Source organism: Epinephelus fuscoguttatus, linkage group LG15, assembly GCF_011397635.1.
Source record: "Epinephelus fuscoguttatus linkage group LG15, E.fuscoguttatus.final_Chr_v1".
NCBI classification, from domain to species: Eukaryota; Metazoa; Chordata; class Actinopteri; order Perciformes; family Serranidae; genus Epinephelus; species Epinephelus fuscoguttatus.
In genome coordinates, this window is record NC_064766.1 from 25,462,814 (window position 1) to 25,487,667 (window position 24,854).

Consider the following 24,854-nt stretch of genomic DNA (forward strand, 5'->3'; position numbering starts at 1 on the left):
GTCCGAAAAGGAGTAGGAAGAAGCAACATGTTTGTCTCGTCCTACGCCCAATCCCAGAACTATACTAATCCATCACTAATGAAACTGTTACATAAATACACAACTATGGAGACGTTAAGGGAGAAATCATCTGGAAAAAAGAGAGTGCAGTGATCCATGCTTGTTTTTGGATAAAAACAAATGTCTGTTAGAGCAGAACAAAAGAACGTCGCATGTCATCAGTGCGATCCACCATTTTGCTACTTGTATTGACCTCTGTTGTTCATTCTGCAACAGTCTTTGTTGATGACATATCCTTGATGACGATGGTTCTGATCAAAAAAGGTGGATACACAGGCTGGTTTGTTCGATAGCACCAAGTTTCCAAGAATCCTGAATGGAACCAGTTCAAGCGTCGGAGCTAGTTTAGTGGAAAAGTGGTAACCCTGTGGAGCACTTGTCTAAGAATTGGCTGCACCTGTATAGGGCTTTTCTAGTCTCCCGACCACTCAAAGCGCTTTTACACTACATGTCACACACAAAATCACACCCTGGTGGCCGAGGCTACCGTACATGGTGCCACCTGCTGCTCAGTAACCATTCACACACACTCACACACCGATGGAACAGCCACCCGGAGGAATTTGGGGTTCACTATCTTGCCAGAGGGTACCGTAAAACTTCAAATAATAGCCCGGGCTATAATTTGCTTAATTCAATGAAATCAACAGACCTATATTTGGGACAGGTCCTATATTCATTTCACGCAAAACTGTTGCTCAGCAAAGATCAGGAAATACCATCAAATTGTTTATTTAAACCAGTATGAATATTATGTGTTGAAAAATTTGGCTTCAGATAATATATAAAATATGAATCATTCATTTGATCTCACTCCGACAGACAGCGCATCAGAGGGCACAACACCATTTCATCCTGTTTAAAGAATACTTATAACTTTGATTCATTTTTATGAAAAAACCCTTGTGATTCGTTTGATCTGAGGACCTTTATAGACTAAAAAAATATGAATAACTTACAGGGTAATTGAGGAATGGATACATAATTTGAGGTAGCCAACAACCCGCTTTTAAACATCCAAAGAAACTGTATAACTGTTTGGCAACGGTCAGTTAGGACAAGGCTTTTAATTGAAGTTTTACGGTACTTTGACATGCGGACTGGAGGAGCTGGGGATCGAACAGACAACCTTTAGATTGGTGGATGACCTACTCTGCTTCTGAGCTACAGCTGCCAAAGAAAATCCGTATGTCAGACGTGTTTCTCAAGAGTTAATAGAGCGTTGGTTACCATGAAAATCAAAAGTTTATAATTGTAAAATTGCCATATTTTAAAGCTGTAATCAAATAAGTAATCAAGTAATCCTTGATAATGTAACTATAATCTCATTACACAGATTTTTAAATTTATATGATCTCATTAGAAATTATAAAGCTGACTTTTTAATCAGATTAAGGTGCTGACGTAATAATAAGGCACTGTCTTGTATTATTATCATAATTTATACTTTGTGTTTGTCATATCTGACTTACGACCACATAATTATGATGTTGATTTTATTCTAATCTTTTGGACAAACTCACATGAAATTCATATGCAGTTTGTGTGTGTTTGTAATGTATCTGCTCTCTGCATGTTATCAGTGTGTTGGCTTCAGAGCAGCAGCATGATGTCACATTCACAGTTACAGAGACTGTTTACTCCACATCACTTTTTTGGGGAAATGCCCTCGACAATTATTAACTGGTCCTGATGTGAACTGGGCTCCTCACTCTGCTTTGTCGTACAGGACTTTAATTCCTGACAAAATGTGTGTGAGATATCTTGGATTTGTTCTTCTGGTTTGGTTTCCAGTGGTGCTGCATGGTAAGAACATTAATTTCTATTGTCTATCATTTTAGTTTTGTTTTTTTTTTTTTAGAGGCGTCTCACCACAGTGCTCTGTTAATTATCACTGTTTCAGCACAAAGTGCAGCTCAGTCTTGTCGCGCTCCCCGTCTGAACGGTGGTTATTTGGTCCCTGAAAAAGAAGCTTATTTTCATGGAATGACGCTCAGTTATGGCTGTGATGATGGACTGAAACCAGCAGTGGAGGGTTGGTGGGCAACGAGCACATGTCAGAATGGTTCATGGTCCCATGAGCCACAATGTATAGGTGAGTGTTTCATTATCACGGTTTGTTTGAACGAGTCGGTGAAAGTGTGCAGAGGTGTTTTTCAGCATAAACTGCATGTCACCTTTCATGTTCTTTATATTTATTGTATTTTTTAAATACTTTAAAATGAAGTCGTCCATATGTTACTGTGTGACACCGTAGAGTAAAAAATGTAGCTGTTACATTTCTGGGTGATACTGTTTCATGTTGAGCCTTTAAATACTGATATCCAAGAATGAAAAATAAATGAATAATCAGAATGACGCTGTTAAATACTTTGACTGTAATAAGCATGCAGCAATCAGAGCATGCTTTAAAACTAAAAGGAAAATTCCACTTGTTTTGCTTTTACTAAAATACCAACAATACAGCCAACAGTTAATTCAATTCAATTCAGTAGAACTTTAATTATCCCAAAGGAAATTCTTGTGCCAGAGAATACTTCATATTACTGTAACCCTAAGTACAGTTACCCCAAGGTTAACGATTCATAACCAGTTACAACCAGTTGTGTTTCATGCTGTCTGATGGCCTGTGGGTAGAAGCTGTTGGTCAGTCTTGTTGTCCTGGATTTCACACTCCTGTAGCGTCCGCCTGATGGCAGAAGAGTGAAGACTGTGGTTGGGATGTGTACAGTCCTTTATAATGTTGTGGGCCCTCCTGATGACTCTGCTGCTGTAAATGTCCTGACTGGAAGGAAAGGCTGCTCCTGAGATGAGTTGTGCCGTTTGAGAACAACCAGAACAACAGAGTATTAAATATCTGGCAAAATATACAAGATAAGAAGTGTTTTCAAGGAGCAAAAGCAAAACCAGTGCCCAACAGAGAAACAGTAGGAGTAGGATAAGCACAAGAGTTACTAAAAATCAACTAAAATGGTGGAAAAAACAGACTGCGCCTGATAATCAGTGTTATATTGAATATGATATAACAAGCAGTAGTATTGCACATTATTGAGGAAATGATATCGCACTGCTCTGACAAGTGATCATGATATTGAAGAATAAAATTGCACAAGGCATTAAAAAGTATCAATGTACATTATATAAAGTAATAGTGCACCTACTGTAGGTGAATATTGCAGTGAGTGTCCTCGTATCAGCTCCCTACAGAAGGGGGAGGAGTTATACAGTTTGATGGCCACAGGTAGAAATGATCTCCTGTGTCTCAATCCATGACTGAGTGTGCTCTGGTAGGACTCCAGAGGCGTTGTCCAGAATACTGAGTAGCTATCTCAGTGCCCTCTTCTCTGACACCTCCACTGAAGACTCCAGTTCCACTCCCAGGACAGAACCAGCTCTCCTGATGAGCTGATTGAGTCTGTTAGCGTCAGCGGCCTTCACCCTGCTGTGACAGAGGTCACTGCAGAAGTTGAAACCAGTGGAGTTCAACAGAAGACAAGACTTTCAGAGGGTTTTCAGCTACTCTTTAAAGGCAGGTTTCACTGAGCTGTAACAAACAGTGGTGTTCTAAAGGGGGGTGGCAGGGGGGTCAATTACTGGCCCCTGCACTGACTTACATGCACCAAATATTCCAAGTTTTGCCCTCATCCTGAAAAAAACAATGGGCCTCATTCACAAACAGTGTGTCCCCACAAATATGTGCTTAAAACGTACAAACATTTCAGTAGAAATCTGGGATTCATCATATTTTCTTCCCTGAATTTGTTCCTAATCTGCAAATTAATTAAGAACTACCTCACACCATGCGTATGCTAGGGATGGGCGATATGGCCCTAAAACGATATCACAATATTTCAGGGTATTTTTGCAATATTCTTGACGATACAAACGATTAGTAAAACAATATTTTATTATTAATTTAAGAACATAGAATTGCAACAAAATAAGTGATAGTTTTACAGTTTGCTTCAAATATTCAGTAAAAGCTAAACAAAAATGATCTCATTTCTTTCGTTTGTAGTAACTCAGAGTGAGATTCAGATTCTGTATACAATATTAATAGTTCAACAAAATAAAATCTACCACAAATTACACATTTAAACAGCTCCCAAATACAAAAAATGTTCCCTGGGATCTATATATATATATATAAATCAACAGGTGATTTCCTTCTTTTAGTAAAATCGTAAATGATTGATCTGCCATTTCTCCTCTAATCATCACGCTGTAATCTGTGACAGGCTGTTATGATACCACAACTATCACACTTTCACATATATGGAGGTTTTTGTCGAGCGTCACGTAGGTTTACATCACCAAAGGTTTATGACAGAATCACTTGATGTGTGCTCACGGCGAGAGAGGAGAGGGAGAGACGCTGTGCTGCTGCCAGAGGAGCCGCTGAATGAGTTCACTCTGAGCAGTAAGACACTAGAAGAGTCTGAGAAGTTCAGGGCTGTTCATAAAACATTCAGGACACCACAGTTTATTCCACGCTACTGAAGCTGCTCCTCTTTTTGGAACCACTGCAGAGTAATTTTGCTTTCAGCAGTGCTTGTTGTTGCCGTGGGTAACAGTATGACGTCAATATGTCAGCAAGTTGAATTAAAAATGATACCAGTATTATTGTGGACGAGATGATATGGCACATGGTTAGATAAAGACCTGTCATTATTTACAAAGGCTTTAATAGATAATATTAAAAAATGTTAATTTACTAATGCATTGATAACTATCAAATTCATCCTTATCAATTATCAATTAAAAAAATCAACGATGAAAATGGAGTGTCCCAGTTTTGTTTCTGACACTTCACGCTTCACGCTGCTGCAACTCTTTTAAAATCTTACTTGATTTTATAATTTATAGTTTTACAGTTCTGTGATTTTATGAATCAGTTTTTTGTTCATGTGAAGCTTTCAGTGCTTATACTGCCCTTACTGTAAAGCACTTTGTGCTGCATTTCTCGTATGAAAGGTGCTTTATAAATAAAGTTTATTATTATTATTATTATTATTATTATTATTATTATTATTATTGTTAATGTCATTCTACAAATAGGGGTTTAATAGACTGTCACTTTGGTGAAAATGTGTTTTTGTATCTTTTTTCCTCTCAGATGAAAAAGCCTGCCTGCCACCACATATACCCAATGCAAAATACACAGCAAGCCAAAATGGTTGGTATAAGGATGAACACAAAGTCAGAATAACATGTGATGTTGGATATGAACCCAAGGACCGGCAAGTCACAACCAAGTGTATAAATGGAACATGGTCCTCTGTGCCTGTCTGTGAGAGTAAGTCTGTCAGATGTTTACACCAGCAAGCTTTAAAACTAATAACACACAAAATCCTTTTGTTTGAGTTCTCTCCAGCTACACTAACAGAGCCAGCCAACTAACCACTCACCTGAGCTCCTTCATTAACTCTTCTTTTTTATGACAGTTGTGCTTTTTGTGCTATTTTCTCAGAGAGCAGCGATTCGTGTGGTGAGCCCCCTAAAGTCCCCCATGCAGTCATCATTCATCAGAGGCACCAGGAGGTGTATCCTGTAGATACAAAACTGCAGTATGAATGTGAAGATGGATATAGTGTAGAGGGAGCAGACACCACAAAGTTGATCTTTTGCTTTTCTGGAAACTGGACTGAAGGCCCAACGTGCAGTAAGTGATAAAGTTTGTTTTTACTGAATGCAAACGATTTTCCATTCACTAATCCTGCCTATACTGCAGTGGTCCAGCCATAGTGTAGAACCCATAAATAGGCATGGCAGGCCTGCCAAGCTTTGGATCGCTCCACATTCCCAAACACTGTGAATGGGCCTGTAGTCATACCAAGGGTGCTTTCAGACCTAGAGTTGTCTTGCTTTGGTCTGAATCAGGGTCTAATTGTGTTCCAAAGTTGCATAATTGCCTAGAGTTGGTTCATGTTTTCCCGGCAGCATTTACAAGCGGACCAGATCAAATGCCTTGTGTGAGAAAGCTGCTCTTGATTGGTCAGAATTTCCATGCAGGAAAAATCCAGGAAGTAAACCTGAAGAAGAGTACACTTGCAAGATAAATGTGACACTTTCTAATGTCACAATGGAGGGACAACTACGCAGGTTGATTTTAGCGCTGCTCATCGTGGACTATATTGCTGTCATTGTTCATTTTAGTCAAACCATACAGTTTGAAAACGAGGCGCGGCTCCAACTAGAAAACAATGTTTTGATGCATTGGATGTGTTGAATGTGCATATTAAGGCAGTACAGGAGGAGGTGCACATTAATAATCCTCCAGGACTGTAACATGCTCATGTTTAACCCAAACAATGTGTCATGTGACTGCAGTTGGTTCAGATCCAGGTCAGAACACGTTCTCACCACAAATGAACCGCACCAGAGTTCATTTGTAATCAGACCGAGACCACCTCTTCAAGAAGGTCCCAGTCTGGTTGTTTGGTGCACACCCGAGTGCGATTGCTGTTTTCACACCTGCCCTGTTTAGTTCAGTGCGGTTCGTTTGGGCAGCACCCTGATACTCAGACATTTAACACGCCTAACTAGCCTAATGGGTCTATCCTCTTAAAGGCAAGAGGCATGTCATTAATCATATACCGAGATGTTACTATATCAGAGTTTTGACTGGTGATAGCCGCTTTATATTGTTATTCATCTGGTTTGGGGAAACTTCTGCAACTTCAGCTAAACTTGTGGTAGAAAGTTTGTGTCCCAAAGTCATCGATTATTCAACATCCTGAAATCTTTTTCTCTTGTAAAATGAAGTGCACTGTCAGAAAATAACTAAAGCATAAATCTAGCCATTATGTCACTGTCCAGGTATTTTATTCTGTAGCTTCCAAAACCATCCAAAGCTCATGTTAATATCAAATCAGCTTTATGCCTCTGCACCAGCAATAGCCGTGGCTGGAGGCATTATGTTTTCAGGTTGTCAATCTGACCGTCCCATCCTTGATGAAGACAATATCTAAAGAACGCCTCAAGGGAATGTCTTCAAATTTGGCACAAAAGTCTACAAGGACTCAATTGTGAATTGATTTGTTTGTGGCGGTCAAAGGTTTGGGTCAGTGTGACCTTGTCTGTCTCATTCTCATGAACGGGATTTTTCAAGAAGGTCCTGAGGGAATTTCTTAAAATTTGGCACAGATGTTGACTTGGACTCAACAATGAACTGATGGGATTTCAATGGTCAAAGGTCAAGGTCACTGTGACCCTGCATCTGTTTTATTCTCATGAACGTGACACACGTCAAGGGAGTTTCTTTAAATTTAACACAAATGTCCACTTCGACTGAGGAATAAACTAACTAGAATTTTGTGGTCAAAGGACAAGGTCACTGTGACCTTGCAATTATCTTGTTCTTGTGAACGCAATATCTCAAGAACAGCTTCAAGAAATTACTTTAAATGTGGCATATTCACTTGGACTCAAGGATGAACTGATTAGATTTGGCACTGACACTGACAAATCAGTGCCACCATTTGTCATTCTGAAAGTCTATTGAAGATGTTTCCCAAATAACTATACATACTCTTTCCTTTCTGTGTTTTTTTGTGCAGAGGCACACTGTACCTTAGATCCTGCTCAGTATGTTCGGTACTCTATTCAAGTATCTGGAGCTACATATCTAAAGGAAGGAGAGCAGAAGTATTTTCCATGTGTTTGGCGAGATTACAGCAGCCATTTTCAGTGCACTAATGGAAGAATAACTTTTACCAGATGTAAGTATATAAGTAAGATCTTAACATTTTAGTTTGTCACAATACTTTTAGTTTCAGCATTTTTATGGTCAGATAACATATGTTAATATTTAAGCTCTACAATTTTATGTGATTTAGATCTAAATAGCTTAAAGTGAGACAGTTAGAAGAAGAATACTGAAGGAAAAAAACACAAAGACAAATCCATAAACCATATGGGAATTGAAACTGGAGTATTTAAAGGATAAGCCTGGAGTTAGTTTTTGTATTGTCAAAAACTCCCATGAAAAGCACCAAAGCTAATCATAAACTGCCTCTGCAGCCTTATTCTTCTTATTCATCTGTGCCATAGGGCTCCATTGTTGTTGAAAGACCATTAAAAACACTTGAATGAGCCACATGTTTATCCATTAGGATGAACGTGGCCACTAGTTTTTATTATGTTGTTGTTTTTCTTCAAGTTAACACCAGTCGTGTCCTTTAAGAACAGAACAGATTTTCCTCAGTCGGTTCAGCCATGCAAAACTTCAATGAATCAGACCTCAGTAACAAAAATGTGTGTGAATATAACAACTGAAATATTCACTGCTGTTCTGTTATTGGATTATTTTTAGGTTGTCATACTTATGACCGTCAGCGGGTGAGTGTTCGTCTTTGATTTACTTTTCAAAGAATTACGTTGTTATAAAATATAACTTTATTTTGAGCAGTTTCACAGTCATTAATTACATGTTACCATCATTGCTTATTTTTTGTGTTGTAATCAGGGAGTTTGCCGGTAAAGCACAGCAGAGGAATCACTGCTGGACTGACAACTAAAGCTGAGTTGGAAATTTCCTCCGTCCTCCAAATTCCTCCACCAGAGAACAACTACACCCAATTTTTTTCCTTTTTGTTTAATTTTTTATTGAAGATTCATACACACAATTTTGGAGCTGATTGTTCTCTGACAGTCAGCTTGTGTCTTTATGACTGGAACTCCTTATAGCATGATCAGTTCTCTGAATAAAAATAAAGTTTATATGACCTACAGTCATCTGAATAAAATGTTCACTGTAGAAATCTTAACTGAGATCTGTGTATTATTTTGTCTACAGTTTGTTTAGTACAGCCCTTTTACTAAGTATGGATATATCAGAAAGGAAATGTTCGTCTTATATAAATGTACTTGAGACAGTATCACTGGCGAGTTGGCAGACACATGGGCTGGCAGATTCACAAAGTTCACTGTCTGTGTCAGTGCTTCATTGACTCTTTGTCTGGCAAGTTAGCAGCTGATTTTTAAATGCTACAGGAGGAGCTGTGGATGCGTCACCAACACTGATCCTGATTCAGAACAATTCCTGAAGGTTCATTTACTTGATGTACGGGGGGCACACAGCTGGCATTAGCAACATGTGCATATAATGACTGCTTCCCCAAATAAACTGTACACATCAGTGGCAATATCATAAACCTGGCATGGCGCACATGATTAGATTCACCATGCGTGATATGTCGAGGACCGTAGGAACTTTAAGCATCAGACGATAATTTCTGTTTTTGCAGTTTTTGGCTATGATCAATTTGCCAATTTTTAAAGAACACATGCCTTTTAAACCTGCCAGCAGGATCTGGGGTTCAGAGGGTATTTAACATAAATACAACATACAATCATTTAATGTTGTATGTCCCTCCTCTAAGCCAAAATACAAACACAAGTCCCTCCTTAAAAATTATTTGACATGCATCTGTAGAGCCATGCTGCTAACATGGCTAAAAAGCAATATTACAGGAGTTTATGCCACGTTGTGAAGATTAAACAGATGCAAAGTTTTGTTATAATGATTGTACTATAGTGTTATTTGTGACTGTGTGGATGAAATGTGGTGACTGCTTGACTTTAAAAATGTGAATTCAACTTAAATTCCTCCTTTGCAGCAGATAATTATTTTACTGCTCAAACGTCCCTTTAGACATGTTGTATAACATCTAGAAATACTATGCTGTGAATAATCATTTGTGTCTGATAGTGTTCTTCTACACAAACTTCAATTAAATAGTTAAACATTCTTAACATGGCACCGACTCCTTCTTCCAGAATTGATGAATGTTATTGAAATGTGTATTCCCAGTATTCTTGTACGATGTTGCAGCTATGGACTTCTCATAAATACAATAAACGAACTACATGATAAAATGTTATTGTTATCTGAAGATGATATTTGTTTAGTAAAAAGAACAAGTAAGATATTTGTAAGAATGCAACTTGAGTTCAGTCTCACACTCCAGGAGCAACCGTACATGAGATGATTCAATGTGCAGGTTGACTGAATATAAAATGTAACAGACCTTTAATGACTCTGAGCAGCTCTGACTATGTGTCAAGCTGGATAAATAATTGAGTCAGACACAACACTGACCTCTGATCACACACGTCAAAAAAGCAATTGTGAAATTTGTCTGTAAATAATCATTTTTTTCAGAGACTTTTATATATCAGTAGATCTGAGGTTTCCTGGTAGTTCTAGACAAATCAATCATTGTCACAGGCCTTTCCCAGATTTTAAATGTTGAATTCATACAATAAATCCAAAAAGCCTGTGCTGCTCTTTGAAGCACATAATGTGACAGGAAATGAATGGATGAAATGATCAGTATCATCTGAGGTCAAAGAGCCACACCAAACAGGAAACTATAAAATAGTGTTTGTAAGAAGCCTCGTTTCAACAAGATACTGATGTAAATCTGCAGTGATCCAAACTGTTTCTTTCTCATTTCATGAATCATTTGCATTTCTCAAGTAAATCTGCCTGAAATGTTTTTGTGGATCCAGGAGCTTTGTGTGTGCTTAAGAAGAGGAAACAGACGAGAATCTTTTTCGCATGTTTTTTCTCCTTTTCTGTGGGTGTGTCTGTGAACATGAAGCCTATTTGTCCATCTTTTCTTTTGGCTCCAGAGCAGCACCATGATGCCCGAGTGTTTACTCCACAAACATTTTCGGGAAATGCCCTCAACAATAATTAACTGGCTCTGATCTGGACTCGGCTCTCAGCTCTATTTTGTTATCGGGTGATTTCATTCCTGACAAAATGTGCGTCAGATACCTTGGATTTATTCTTCTGATTTGGTTTCCTGGAGCGCTACATGGTGAGAATATCAAACACTTTAACATACGATCATTTGAATTTCTTAACAACAAATACAGTTAGTGTTCAGTAATCTTCTTTATCGCTGTGTTTTAGCACAAAGTGCAGCACAGTCGTGTAGTGCTCCCAGACTGGATGGTGGTTTCTTTGCCCCAAAACAACAGACTTATTCTGACGGAACAAAGCTGAGCTATACCTGTGTTGAAGGACGTAAACCAGCAGTGAAGGGTTGGTGGGCAACAAGCACATGTCACAGTGGAGAATGGTCTCCTGAACCACAGTGTATAGGTAAGTGCTCCTAAATATGTCTACTGTTGTTTCCTTTTGTCCCCATGGTTGCAGCGTTGTTGTCAGTCTGTCGAATGAATTGTTCCAACTTTGATGATCCCCTGACTTCTCATCTAACACCATCATTTAATGTCTCAAATAATTTGGTTATAACTAAAGGAGAGAAAAAAATAGATGGATAAAAATAATAGATACATACTTTCCTCCCAACAAGCTTATTATAATATAGTTTTGTTTTTTTTAGTTATCACGCAGCCCCAGAAACTTTTATGGTTTCCGTGCCACCTGCTGCAGCAGTGCAACATGCAAAGGGCTGGGTGAAGGTGAAAATTTAGGTGCAGATTTGTGGTGATGTGTGTTCATGTTGTGATGCTCTGAACCATCAAGACATTTTCTGAGGTAAAGCTTTCACACGTGCCGATCTAAGGTTATATTCACCTTTTCATCCCCAGGTACCCTTTGGGGCTCCATGATAACTAAATACCTGCAAAACACTTTATATTTTCATCAGCTTCAGCAGGACTTCATGTTGAGTGCTAGCATCTATCTGTTTTATCCACATATCTGGGGCCAGGTCAAAGGGACAGCAGGTTAAGCAAAGTACTACAAACATCCCTCTCCCCAGCAACGCTTTCCAGCTCCTCCTGGGGACCCAAGGTGTTCCCAGGTCAGATGAGATATGAGATATGTAATCCCTCCAGCATGTTCTTTGTCTGCCCTGGGGCCTCCTACCAATGGGACATGCCTGGGACACCTCTAACGGGAGGCGCTCAGGAGGCATCCTGATCAGATGCCCAAACCACCTCAATTGACCCCTTTCGTCGTGAAGGAGCAGCGGCTCTACTCCGAGCTCCCTCTGGGTGTCCAAGCTCCTTACCCTATCTCTAAGGCTGAGCCCAGCCACCCCGCAGAGGAAACTCATTAATATCGCTTCTGTCCATGATCTCATTCTTTCGGTCATTTCCCAAAACTTATGACCCTAGGTGAGGGTTGGGACGTAAATGGGCCAGTAAATCGAGAGCTTTGCCCTTCTGGCTTAGCTCCATCTTCACCACAACAATCCGGCGCAGCGCCTGCATCACTGCAGATGTTGTGCCAAACCATATATACGTCGTAAGCTCCATTCTACCCTCGCTCATGAACAAGACCCAGAGGTACTTGAACTCCTTCACTTGAGGCAGTAACTCTCTCCCTCACAGAGTGGGTAGACATGAAGGTGCTGACCCCAGTGCATGCTGGAGGTCACAGTGTGATGAAGCCAACAGAACTACATCGTCTGCAAAGATGTAATTCTGAGGTCCCCAAACCGGATCCCTTCCTCCCCCAGGCTGTGCCTTGAGATCCTGTCCATGACTATCACAAACAGAATCAGTGACAAGGTGCAACCCTGGTCCCTTGTCACCTTGCCCTGATTTTAAGGCAGCAGAGCATCAGTGAATCTTTGGAGATAACATTCATGCAAATAATGTCCTTCTAGAAAACCATGGTAAAATATATGTTTGTTTCTTTTTTCCTCTCAGATGAAAAAGCCTGCCTGCCACCAGATATACCCAATGCAAAATACATAGAAAACCGGAGTGGTTGGTATAGGGATGGACACAAAATCAGGATAACATGTGATGAAGGATATGAGCCCAAATACAGACATGTCACAGCCAAATGTAATGGTGGAACATGGACGTCTCTGCCGGTCTGTGAGAGTAAGTCTGATGTTCTGTACAAACAAGCTGTAAAACAAAGACAAGTTATTCTTACGTTTAAGTTCTCACCAGCTAACTGAGCCAAGCAAGTAACCACTCATCTGAGCTCCTTTATTAACTCTTCTTTTTCATGACTAATATACCAATTTTCACAGAAAGTATCAATGCATGTGGCGAGCCCCCTAAAATCCCCCATGCAGTCATCATTCATCAGGAATACCAGGAGGTATTTGCTGCAAATTCAGAGGTGCAGTATGAATGTGAAGATGGATATACTGTAGAGGGAACAGACACCACAAAGTCCATCTTTTGCATCTATGGCAACTGGACTGAAGGCCCAACATGCAGTAAGTGGACAATGTGCTAAGATATGCAGTGATAAAGATGCTTTTTTTTATTATTATTACCAGATACTGGACAAAGTGAAAGTAACTTATGTGTCTTTATCTGCTCTGTATCTCACAGAATCTTCTAGCACCTCTGGCTCGAATGAGAGAACCAGTAGACCTCAAATCACAACAGGTGACTCATTCAGATTCATCACATGTATCACACTTAGTTTATGTTACTCGATGCGACTTCTTAAATACTTCTTCCCATGCTGACCAGTTACTGTAATGAAACAGCCTTTGGAGATATCCAGTTGTGATCACCATTTCACTGAGATACTATGACAGCAATAAATAACCTCTTTTATTTTGTGGTATTTCAGTCGACCACTGTGGAGCATACCCGAACGTTCCAAACGGTGATGTCGTGGAAAGGGATCAAACGTATATAAAGTTCCAATGTAATGCTTTTTACACACAAGTCGGTTTAGGCACTGTGGTGTGTTACAGTGATGGGACTTGGTCACAACTACCCATCTGCAAAGGTATAAACAAGTCAATACCAGTATTCTTCATTTCAAAGGTTTATAAAAGATGTTACCCAAATAATGATACACATGTGTTTTTCTGGTAATTTTGTACAGAGGCGTTCTGCGTCCTGGATCCTGCTGAACATGTTGGGGCCAATTTTAGACTATCTGGAGTTGAGTATTTAAAGGAAGGAGAGGAGAAACATATTGCGTGTATTCAGCAGGATTACAGCAGCCGTGTTCAGTGCACTAATGGAAAAATACATTTCACCCAGTGTAAGTATGTAATTTAGTTCTTTACATTTTAATTTGCTTTTAAATTTGTTTTAGTTTCAGCCTGTTTTATGGTCAGATAACAGAAATGAATATTCACTCTTTAAGTGGGATTGAAGAAGAATTATTATGATGGAAAAGAACAGAAAGATAAACTGATACAACATATGGAAACTAAAGCTTAAGTATTCAAAGGATAAACCCGACTTCACCAGTTTTCTTTTGGAATATATTTCAAGAAAAGAACAAAAACTAACCATGAATAAATACAAATATACATACATACATATTATATATTAGGGATGCGTGTGATTAGTTGTCTAAACTATTAAATGTTTGCCCCCTCGCTAGTCGGCACCGGAAATATTAGTCGGTTAAACCAATTAGTGTTGTATTCATGTATAATGCCCTCTATACACTGTGCGATTTTAGCAATCTTATAAGACCATTGCATGACACACTGTGAGACGTGGATGTAATAAACTTTGGTACCAAGTCAAGTTTGATGTGTGCAGATTGTACGATGGCCGTTTACTACTGAATCGCAGGTTACGACGTACGTCAATATGCAACATCATCAGCGTGCACTGCATCGGCCTACGTCATCCATCTGCACCACCATAGGTAGCTTGCTCACCTGGAAGTTGCAGTTCCTCCACAATTTCCTTCCATGCAGCGTCTTTTTCTCGCGGTCATGATAGCAGCTGGAGGAAACATCAAATAAACAAGGCTGTTGCTGCCACAGCTCCACCAGACTTTCCTCTTTCTGGGAGTTCCATGGCATGTGATATTTTGTTTGGGTTTAGGGCTGGTGTTGCGGTGACCATTGTGTCATTTCGTGCTGCATTTCTATTGGTTGATTAGTAGACGTAGGTCGTTGCAGCTGTCACACTGTGAGATAGTCATCCTAAATTTCTGACACCATCAGAATTTTATCTCAGGTTAACTTTTGGTCGCAAGACGTTGACAATGGCTGTCCTTGAACCTGTCTCACAGTGCGACGTAAGACCACTGTTTTAGAGCCACGACCAAAGATATCGCCAAGTTTTCCCACGATGGCCATCTTTCGTCTGGGACAGCCCAGAATCGCACAGTGTATACCGGCCATTAGGCTGCTTAACTGTCATCCCGTGACAAATACAAACATCTTTCACACACGAGTCAGACCAGAGACCATGGAGTGTTACAGTGATGGGACTTGGTCACAGCCACCCATCTGCAGAGATATAAACAGGTCAAATACCAATGTTTTTAGTTCTAAAAGTCTATGAAAGATGTTTCCTAAATAATTGTACATGTTTTTAGGCAGAGAAACTGAACCAGCTGCTGCAAAGGGTGGTTCTGCAACAGCTGGGGGAAACACCACATCTGCTGGCAGCAGGACACGTCCTGCAGGTGGAGGTAGGTCATGGACCTTTTGGCATTTTCAAAGTAGTAATGACGAATTGTGTAACTGTTACTCTGAATTAGAAATAAAGTGAAGCCAAAGAACACCCCAAAGTGATACTAACTGTGTGTTCTGTCCTGTATATGAACCTTTATATGCTCTGCATCTCACAGGATCCTCTTCCACCTCGGGCTCAAATGACAGGCGACCTCAATTCATACCAGGTGAATCATTCAGATTCATATCTTTTACATCACATGTATCAGACTTGATTGATTTATTTGGTTTAACTTTTCAAATACTTTCTTCCTTTCTGACTGGTTTAACACTGTAATGAATGTTACCTCTTTTTTAAATTCCAGTTGACAACTGTGGAGCACCCCCAAACGTTTCAAACGCTGAGGTGAAAAAGTATCGAATGTTTTTGAAATACCAATGTAATGCCTTTCACACACTCGTCGGTTTGGACACTGTGGCATGTCACAGTAATAGGACTTGGTCACCACTACCTGTCTGCAAAGGTACAAACATGTTTACACCGGCAAGCTTTAAAACTAATAACACACAAAATCCTTTTGTTTGAGTTCTCTCCAGCTACACTAACAGAGCCAGCCAAGTAATTACTAACCTGACCTCCTTCTTTTTGATGACAGTTGTGCTTTTTGTGCTATTTTCTCAGAGAGTAGTGATTCGTGTGGCGAGCCCCCTAAAGTCCCCCATGCAGTCATCATTCATCAGAGGCACCAGGAGGTGTATCCTGTAGATACAAAATTGCAGAAAGTTAAATTTACAGTCTTTAATTTTCTAAAAAGAATAATGGGAAATTGTTTCGGGATTACTCTTAATCAGAAATAAATGAATGCCAGAGAACATCCCAAAGTGATACTAATTGGTGTGTCTTCCATTCTGTACATATATATCTGCTCTGTATCTCACAGGATCATCTACCACCTCTGGCTCGACTGACAGAGACAGTGGACCAGCATTCAGACCAGGTTAATTATTCCAATTCATTGCTCCTTGTACATGACATGTATCAGACTTGGTTTATGTATTTACTTAGTTTAACTTTTCAAATACTTCTTCCCTTGCTGACCAGTGACGCTAATGAAAAGCTGAATTTATAACCACTGGTAATTCAGAAAAAAGCTATCGGTTTTGATTAGTTAGTGCTAGACTGAGAACTGGGCATTCAGAACAATAATGTAGTAGTAAACCACTATTTGCTACAGAAAGAGAATGAAGTCACACTCCTTGTGTGTGTGTGTGTGTGTGTGTGTGTGTGTGTGTGTGTGTGTTGTAATCCAAGCCTCTCTGACTTTGTTGTGGTTGATGGTCCGGCTGCAGGTGGATGTGCATGTGAGTCCCTGTGTGTGTATCCCGCTGGCTGGCTAATCTCCACCGCTCTGCACCTTGCACATATGACAGTTACCACTAATAACACCACCCAGACCCATGGTGGCTGGATGGAGTTACCTTGGAAGCATAGTGCCCACCCAAGAATGCCCCTCCAGTAGAGAAAACGTGATGCAGTGCCCTCCAGAGTGTCCCTCCGGTGGAGAAAACATGATGCACTGTCCTCTCAGTAGAGAATACCTGATAAAGTGCCCTCTAGGGTGCCCCTCCAGTAGAGAAAACGTGATGCAGTGCCCTCTAGAGTGCCCCTCCAGTAGAGAAAACGTGATGCAGTGCCCTCTAGGGTGCCCCTCCAGTAGAGAAAACGTGATGCAGTGCCCTCTAGAGTGCCCCTCCAGTAGAGAAAACGTGATGCAGTGCCCTCTAGAGTGCCCCTCCTGTAGAGAAAACGTGATGCAGTGCCCTCCAGAGTGCCTTCCAGTGGGAAAAAACGTGATGCAGTGGTCTCTAAAGTGCCCTCCCAGTGGAGAACACGCAAGATGCCGTGCTGTCTCGAGTGCCCTTCCAGTGGAGAAAGCGTGGTGCAGCGCCCTCTAGAGTGCTCTTGCAGTTGAGAAAATGTGATGCAAGGCACTCTAAAGTGCCCCTCTAGCGGAGAAAACATGATGCAGTGCCCTCTGAAGTGCCCTTCCAGTAGAAAAAATGTGATGCAGTGCCCTGTAGAGTGCCCCTCCAGTAGAGAAAACGTGATGCAGTGCCATATAAGCTACTCTATACGCTATACGTTACTTTTTGGCAGGGCTGGTACGCAGCTGGTGCCCAACCAAACCCTATAACCCTTGAGGCCAATTCACAGTTTCTGTGTCAGCATGTCCACGAGGGGCCACTTTGGTCTGCGTGACCTTTCTACGTCATCCACCCATATCAAAGAGGGTCAACACTGGCCCCTATGCGGAATGCGTCCCACTTTTTGTGAGCTGCAGCCGCTGCACCACAGTGAAGTCAGATTTGGTGACAAGGACCACAGTGCAGGGAATGACACATTCAACATAGGAAAAATAAGGATTTAATAAATTTGAAAAGCCAGTCAGCGAGGTTTTAGGTCAACAAAATAACAAGCTGATTGTACAGTGTTCCTTTTATCACCATACGTTGTCCTGTTGCTGCAGTGATCACTGTTTCATTGAGATACTATTACATGTTAAATAGCTTTTTTAAATTTCAGTCGACGACTGTGGAGCATACCCAAACGTTCCAAACGGTGATGTTGTGCAGAAGGATCGAATGTTTTTGAAATACCAATGTGAAGCCTTTCACACACTTGTCGGTGAAGCCACCGTGGCATGTCACAGTGATAGGACTTGGTCACCACTACCCCTCTGCAAAGGTACAAACAAATCAGTGCCACCATTTGTCATTCTGAAAGTCTATTGAAGATGTTTCCCAAATAACTATACATACTCTTTCCTTTCTGTGTTTTTTTGTGCAGAGGCACACTGTACCTTAGATCCCGCTCAGTATGCTGGGCACTCTATTCAAGTATCTGGAGCTAAATTTCTAAAGGAAGGAGAGCAGAAGCATTTTCCATGTGTTTGGCGAGATTACAGCAGCCATTTTCAGTGCACTAATGGAAGAATAACTTTTACCAGATGTAAGTATATAAGTAAGATCTTAACATTTTAGTTTGTCACAATACTTTTAGTTTCAGCATTTTTATGGTCAGATAACATATGTTAATATTTAAGCTCTACAATTTTATGTGATTTAGATCTAAATAGCTTAAAGTGAGACAGTTAGAAGAAGAATACTGAAGGAAAAAAACACAAAGACAAATCCATAAACCATATGGGAATTGAAACTGGAGTATTTAAAGGATAAGCCTGGAGTTAGTTTTTGTATTGTCAAAAACTCCCATGAAAAGCACCAAAGCTAATCATAAACTGCCTCTGCAGCCTTATTCTTCTTATTCATCTGTGCCATAGGGCTCCATTGTTGTTGAAAGACCATTAAAAACACTTGAATGAGCCACATGTTTATCCATTAGGATGAACGTGGCCACTAGTTTTTATTATGTTGTTGTTTTTCTTCAAGTCAATCCACAAAAATCATTTGTTTTAAAACAATTTCCTGTTTCCTGGAGGAGTGGCAGGGGAGAAGAAAAAGGTTCAGTTGCCCCACCATCCCACAAACTTTTCATGACTTGTAAAATTCCTTAAAATGTCAATTGAAATAAAATTGTCATAGAATTTCTTGACTGTAGGGAAAATTCTTGACTAACACCAGTCGTGTCCTTTAAGAACAGAACAGATTTTCCTCAGTCGGTTCAGCCATGCAGAACTTCAATGAATCAGACCTCAGTAACAAAAATGTGTGTGAATATAACAACTGAAATATTCACTGCTGTTCTGTTATTGGATTATTTTTAGGTTGTCGTACTTATGAACATCAGCGGGTGAGTGTTCGTCTTTGATTTACTTTTCAAAGAATTACGTTGTAATAAAATGTAACTTTATTTTGAGCAGTTTCATGGTCATTAATTACATGTTAACATCATTGCTTTTTTTTGTGTTGTAATCAGGGAGTTTGCCGGTAAAGCACAGCAGAGGAATCACTGCTGGACTGACAACTAAAGCTGAGTTGGAAATTTCCTCCGTCCTCCAAATTCCTCCACCAGAGAACAACTACACCCAATTTTTTTCCTTTTTGTTTAATTTTTTATTGAAGATTCATACACACAATTTTGGAGCTGATTGTTCTCTGACAGTCAGCTTGTGTCTTTATGACTGGAACTCCTTATAGCATGATCAGTTCTCTGAATAAAAATAAAGTTTATATGACCTACAGTCATCTGAATAAAATGTTCACTGTAGAAATCTTAACTGAGATCTGTGTATTATTTTGTCTACAGTTTGTTTAGTACAGCCCTTTTACTAAGTATGGCTATAACAGAAAGGAAATGTTCGTCTTATATAAATGTACTTGAGACAGTATCACTGGCGAGTTGGCAGACACATGGGCTGGCAGATTCACAAAGTTCACTGTCTGTGTCAGTGCTTCATTGACTCTTTGTCTGGCAAGTTAGCAGCTGATTTTTAAATGCTACAGGAGGAGCTGTGGATGCGTCACCAACACTGATCCTGATTCAGAACAATTCCTGAAGGTTCATTTACTTGATGTACGGGGGGCACACAGCTGGCATTAGCAACATGTGCATATAATGACTGCTTCCCCAAATAAACTGTACACATCAGTGGAGCTATCATAAACCTGGCATGGCGCACATGATTAGATTCACCATGCGTGATATGTCGAGGACCGTAGGAACTTTAAGCATCAGACGATAATTTCTGTTTTTACAGTTTTTGGCTATGATCAATTTGCCAATTTTTAAAGAACACATGCCTTTTAAACCTGCCAGCGGGATCTGGGGTTCAGAGGGTATTTAACATAAATACAACATACAATCATTTAATGTTGTATGTCCCTCCTCTAAGCCAAAATACAAACACAAGTCCCTCCTTAAAAATTATTTGACATGCATCTGTAGAGCCATGCTGCTAACATGGCTAAAAAGCAATATTACAGGAGTTTATGCCACGTTGTGAAGATTAAACAGATGCAAAGTTTTGTTATAATGATTGTACTATAGTGTTATTTGTGACTGTGTGGATGAAATGTGGTGACTGCTTGACTTTAAAAATGTGAATTCAACTTAAATTCCTCCTTTGCAGCAGATAATTATTTTACTGCTCAAACGTCCCTTTAGACATGTTGTATAACATCTAGAAATACTCTGCTGTGAATAATCATTTGTGTCTGATAGTGTTCTTCTACACAAACTTCAATTAAATAGTTAAACATTCTTAACATGGCACCGACTCCTTCTTCCAGAATTGATGAATGTTATTGAAATGTGTATTCCCAGTATTCTTGTACGATGTTGCAGCTATGGACTTCTCATAAATACAATAAACGAACTACATGATAAAATGTTATTGTTATCTGAAGATGATATTTGTTTAGTAAAAGAACAAGTAAGATATTTGTAAGAATGCAACTTGAGTTCAGTCTCACACTCCAGGAGCAACCGTACATGAGATGATTCAATGTGCAGGTTGACTGAATATAAAATGTAACAGACCTTTAATGACTCTGAGCAGCTCTGACTATGTGTCAAGCTGGATAAATAATTGAGTCAGACACAACACTGACCTCTGATCACACACGTCAAAAAAGCAATTGTGAAATTTGTCTGTAAATAATCATTTTTTTCAGAGACTTTTATATATCAGTAGATCTGAGGTTTCCTGGTAGTTCTAGACAAATGAATCATTGTCACAGGCCTTTCCCAGATTTTAAATGTTGAATTCATACAATAAATCCAAAAAGCCTGTGCTGCTCTTTGAAGCACATAATGTGACAGGAAATGAATGGATGAAATGAACAGTATCATCTGAGGTCAAAGAGCAACACCGAACAGGAAACTATAAAATAATGTTTGTAAGAAGCCTCGTTTCAACAAGATACTGATGTAAATCTGCAGTGATCCAAACTGTTTCTTTCTCATTTCATGAATCATTTGCATTTCTAAAGTAAATCTGCCTGAAATGTTTTTGTGGATCCAGGAGCTTTGTGTGTGCTTAAGAAGAGGAAACAGACGAGAATCTTTTTCACATGTTTTTTCTCCTATTCTGTGGGTGTGTCTGTGAACATGAAGCCTATTTGTCCATCTTTTCTTTTGGCTCCAGAGCAGCACCATGATGCCCGAGTGTTTACTCCACAAACATTTTCGGGAAATGCCCTCAACAATAATTAACTGGCTCTGATCTGGACTCGGCTCTCAGCTCTATTTTGTTATCGGGTGATTTCATTCCTGACAAAATGTGCGTCAGATACCTTGGATTTATTCTTCTGATTTGGTTTCCTGGAGCGCTACATGGTGAGAATATCAAACACTTTAACATATGATCATTTGAATTTCTTAACAACAAATACAGTTAGTGTTCAGTAATCTTCCTTATCGTTGTGTTTTAGCACAAAGTGCAGCACAGTTGTGTAGTGCTCCCAGACTGGATGGTGGTTTCTTTGCCCCAAAACAACAGACTTATTCTGATGGAACAAAGCTGAGCTATACCTGTGTTGAAGGACGTAAACCAGCAGTGAAGGGTTGGTGGGCAACAAGCACATGTCACAGTGGAAAATGGTCTCCTGAACCACAGTGTATAGGTAAGTGCTCCTAAATATGTCTACTGTTGTTTCCTTTTGTCCCCATGGTTGCAGCGTTGTCAGTCTGTCGAATGAATTGTTCCAACTTTGATGATCCCCTGACTTCTCATCTAACACCATCATTTAATTTCTCAAATAATTTGGTTATAACTAAAGGAGAGAAAAAAATAGATGGATAAAAATAATAGATACATACTTTCCTCCCAACAAGCTTATTATAATATAGTTTTGTTTTTTTTTAGTTATCACGCAGCCCCAGAAACTTTTGTGGTTTCCGTGCCACCTGCTGCAGCAGTGCAACATGCAAAGGGCTGGGTGAAGGTGAAAATTTAGGTGCAGATTTGTGGTGATGTGTGTTCATGTTGTGATGCTCTGAACCATCAAGACAGTTTCTGAGGTAAAGCTTTCACACGTGCCGATCTAAGGTTATATTCACCTTTTCATCCCCAGGTACCCTTTGGGGCTCCATGATAACTAAATACCTGCAAAACACTTTATATTTTCATCAGCTTCAGCAGGACTTCATGTTGAGTGCTAGCATCTATCCGTTTTATCCACATATCTGGGGCCAGGTCAAAGGGACAGCAGGTTAAGCAAAGTACGACAAAAAAACATCCCTCTCCCCAGCAACGCTTTCCAGCTCCTCCTGGGGACCCAAGGTGTTCCCAGGTCAGATGCGATATGAGATATGTAATCCCTCCAACTGTCTGCCCTGGGGCCTCCTACCAATGGGACATGCCTGGGACACCTCTAACGGGAGGCGCTCAGGAGGCATCCTGATCAGATGCCCAAACCACCTCAATTGACCCCTTTCGTCGTGAAGGAGCAGCGGCTCTACTCCGAGCTCCCTCTGGGTGTCCAAGCTCCTTACCCTATCTCTAAGGCTGAGCCCAGCCACCCCGCAGAGGAAACTCATTACTATCGCTTCTGTCCATGATCTCATTCTTTCAGTCATTTCCCAAAACTTATGACCCTGTGTGAGGGTTGGGACGTAAATGGACCAGTAAATCGAGAGCTTTGCCCTTCTGGCTTAGCTCCATCTTCACCACAACAGTCCGGCGCAGCGCCTGCATCACTGCAGATGTTGTGCCAAACCATATATACATCGTAAGCTCCATTCTACCCTCGCTCATGAACAAGACCCAGAGGTACTTGAACTCCTTCACTTGAGGCAGTAACTCTCTCCCTCACAGAGTGGGTAGACTTGAAGGTGCTGACCCCAGTGCATGCTGGAGGTCACAGTGTGATGAAGCCAACAGAACTACATCATCTGCAAAGATGTAATTCTGAGGTCCCCAAACCGGACCCCTTCCTCCCCCAGGCTGTGCCTTGAGATCCTGTCCATGACTATCACAAACAGAATCAGTGACAAGGTGCAACCCTGGTCCCTTGTCACCTTGCCCTGATTTTAAGGCAGCAGAGCATCAGTGAATCTTTGGAGATAACATTCACGCAAATAATGTCCTTCTAGAAAACCATGGTAAAATATATGTTTGTTTCTTTTTTCCTCTCAGATGAAAAAGCCTGCCTGCCACCAGATATACCCAATGCAAAATACACAGGAAGCCGGAGTGGTTGGTATAGGGATGGACACAAAATCAGGATAACATGTGATCAAATCAAATCAAATCAAATCAACTTTATTTCTATGGCACTTTTCATATGACAGTAACACAAAGTGCCTCACAGAGGTTAAAAACAACAAAGATCCAAAACAGAAAACAAAAAGAAAAGAGAAAACCCAACCCTCCCATCCCACATAGAGATACATAAATATACACATACGCACACACACACACATTAGCTATCACTAAAGAGACATGGCCGAGCACCGAGACCCGAAGCAAGGAAAAAGCCACCTCTGGGGGCCGTCCACACTGAGAGGGCCCATGGTCCATGGCCACAGGGAGCACTGCCATAGAGACCTCCCCGACCCGGGCAGACAGGAGGCTCCACACTGAGGTGCAGTGTCCTTTAGCCACCCAGGTCAGAATGGTTTCCCGACGGCACCCCCATCAGGAGACCAGGAACAACTCTCAGTGTGGTAGGCCCCCATGATGAAAAAATGGAGCTAAAAACTGAGGGACTAAAACAGTACGATAGGATAAAAGGTATAAAAAGAACCAAATAAACAAAAAGCCGTTTAGCTCATAAAACTGAGTTCATAGCTAGGTAAGAATGATCTAAAACAGAGACATAAAATGCATCAAGACTAAAACCTATAACTAAAATAACAAAAGATAAAGGTTAAATGAGATAAGAACGTAAAAAGAGGAGGGGTAAGAAGAGAAAAAATAAATAAATAAAATAGATAATAGATAGATAAATCGGTTATAAAAGGAATTTAAAATAGATAAATAAAGAGATCAGTTAAATGCCTCATGAAAAAGATGAGTCTTGAGCCTCTTTTTAAAAACATCAACAGTCTCTGCAGCTCTGATGTTCTCCGGCAGGCTGTTCCACAATCGGGGGCCATAATAATTAAATGCCGTGTCCCCGTGTGTTTTAGTCCTAACTTGTGGTATGGTTAAAAGGCCGGTGCCGGAGGACCTCAGGGTCCGCGAGGGTTGATATGGTAAAAGCAGGTCAGATAACTAAGAAGGCCCAAGACCGTTAAGACATTTAAAAACTAATGAAAGAACCTTAAAATCGATCCTGAAGCGCACGGGAGCCAATGCAGCAATTTTAAAACTGGTGTAATGTGCTCCCGCCCTCTGGTCCTCGTCAGCACTCGTGCAACTGAATTCTGTAATAATTGTAGATTTGAGATACTCTTTTTGGGAAGACCAGAGAGCAGGGCATTACAGTAATCTAACCTACAGGAGATAAAAGCATGCATCAGCACCTCCGTGCTGGCCTGAGAGAGAAACGGGCAGA

At 40.4% G+C, this 24,854-nt stretch overlaps 3 protein-coding genes across 5 annotated transcripts in view; all 3 read left to right on the top strand.

The window, feature by feature from the left end:
* Positions 1-1,706: 1,706 nt before the first annotated feature.
* Positions 1,707-8,828, top strand: LOC125901939 (complement factor H-related protein 1-like). Its single transcript, XM_049597979.1, has 7 exons — positions 1,707-1,866; positions 1,964-2,155; positions 5,177-5,356; positions 5,531-5,722; positions 7,620-7,781; positions 8,375-8,400; positions 8,528-8,828. The coding sequence occupies exons 1-7, from the start codon at positions 1,809-1,811 to the stop codon at positions 8,540-8,542; spliced, it is 825 nt and encodes a 274-aa protein (XP_049453936.1). The 5' UTR covers positions 1,707-1,808; the 3' UTR covers positions 8,543-8,828.
* A 1,877-nt stretch (positions 8,829-10,705) lies between these two features.
* The window catches only part of LOC125901931 (complement decay-accelerating factor transmembrane isoform-like), a 64,140-nt gene continuing 49,991 nt past the window's right edge, over positions 10,706-24,854 (top strand). The window contains exons 1-7 of the mRNA XM_049597957.1: positions 10,706-10,889; positions 10,985-11,176; positions 12,697-12,876; positions 13,032-13,223; positions 13,342-13,398; positions 13,589-13,750; positions 13,850-14,011. Coding sequence (XP_049453914.1) covers positions 10,832-10,889; positions 10,985-11,176; positions 12,697-12,876; positions 13,032-13,223; positions 13,342-13,398; positions 13,589-13,750; positions 13,850-14,011 — 1,003 coding nt within the window. The 5' untranslated portion in view covers positions 10,706-10,831. The remainder of the gene's footprint in view (positions 10,890-10,984; positions 11,177-12,696; positions 12,877-13,031; positions 13,224-13,341; positions 13,399-13,588; positions 13,751-13,849; positions 14,012-24,854) is intronic.
* Positions 21,506-24,854, top strand: part of LOC125901937 (complement factor H-related protein 1-like) — a 43,702-nt gene continuing 40,353 nt past the window's right edge. The window contains exons 1-2 of one of the 3 annotated variants that reach the window (XM_049597974.1): positions 21,506-21,690; positions 21,786-21,977. In XM_049597974.1, the coding sequence (XP_049453931.1) occupies positions 21,633-21,690; positions 21,786-21,977 (250 nt within the window). In that variant the 5' untranslated portion in view covers positions 21,506-21,632. The remainder of the gene's footprint in view (positions 21,691-21,785; positions 21,978-24,854) is intronic. The other 2 variants (XM_049597973.1, XM_049597972.1) reach the window with 2 other exon arrangements.

Excerpts from the sequence above, each read along its gene's own strand:
- LOC125901939 (XM_049597979.1), top strand. The coding sequence starts at position 1,809 with ATGTGTGTGAGATATCTTGGATTTGTTCTTCTGGTTTGGTTTCCAGTG. Across the intron at positions 1,867-1,963 it reads GTTTCCAGTGGTGCTGCATG|CACAAAGTGCAGCTCAGTCT; the intron begins GTAAGAACATTA and ends TCACTGTTTCAG. Across the intron at positions 7,782-8,374 it reads AAGAATAACTTTTACCAGAT|GTTGTCATACTTATGACCGT; the intron begins GTAAGTATATAA and ends GATTATTTTTAG.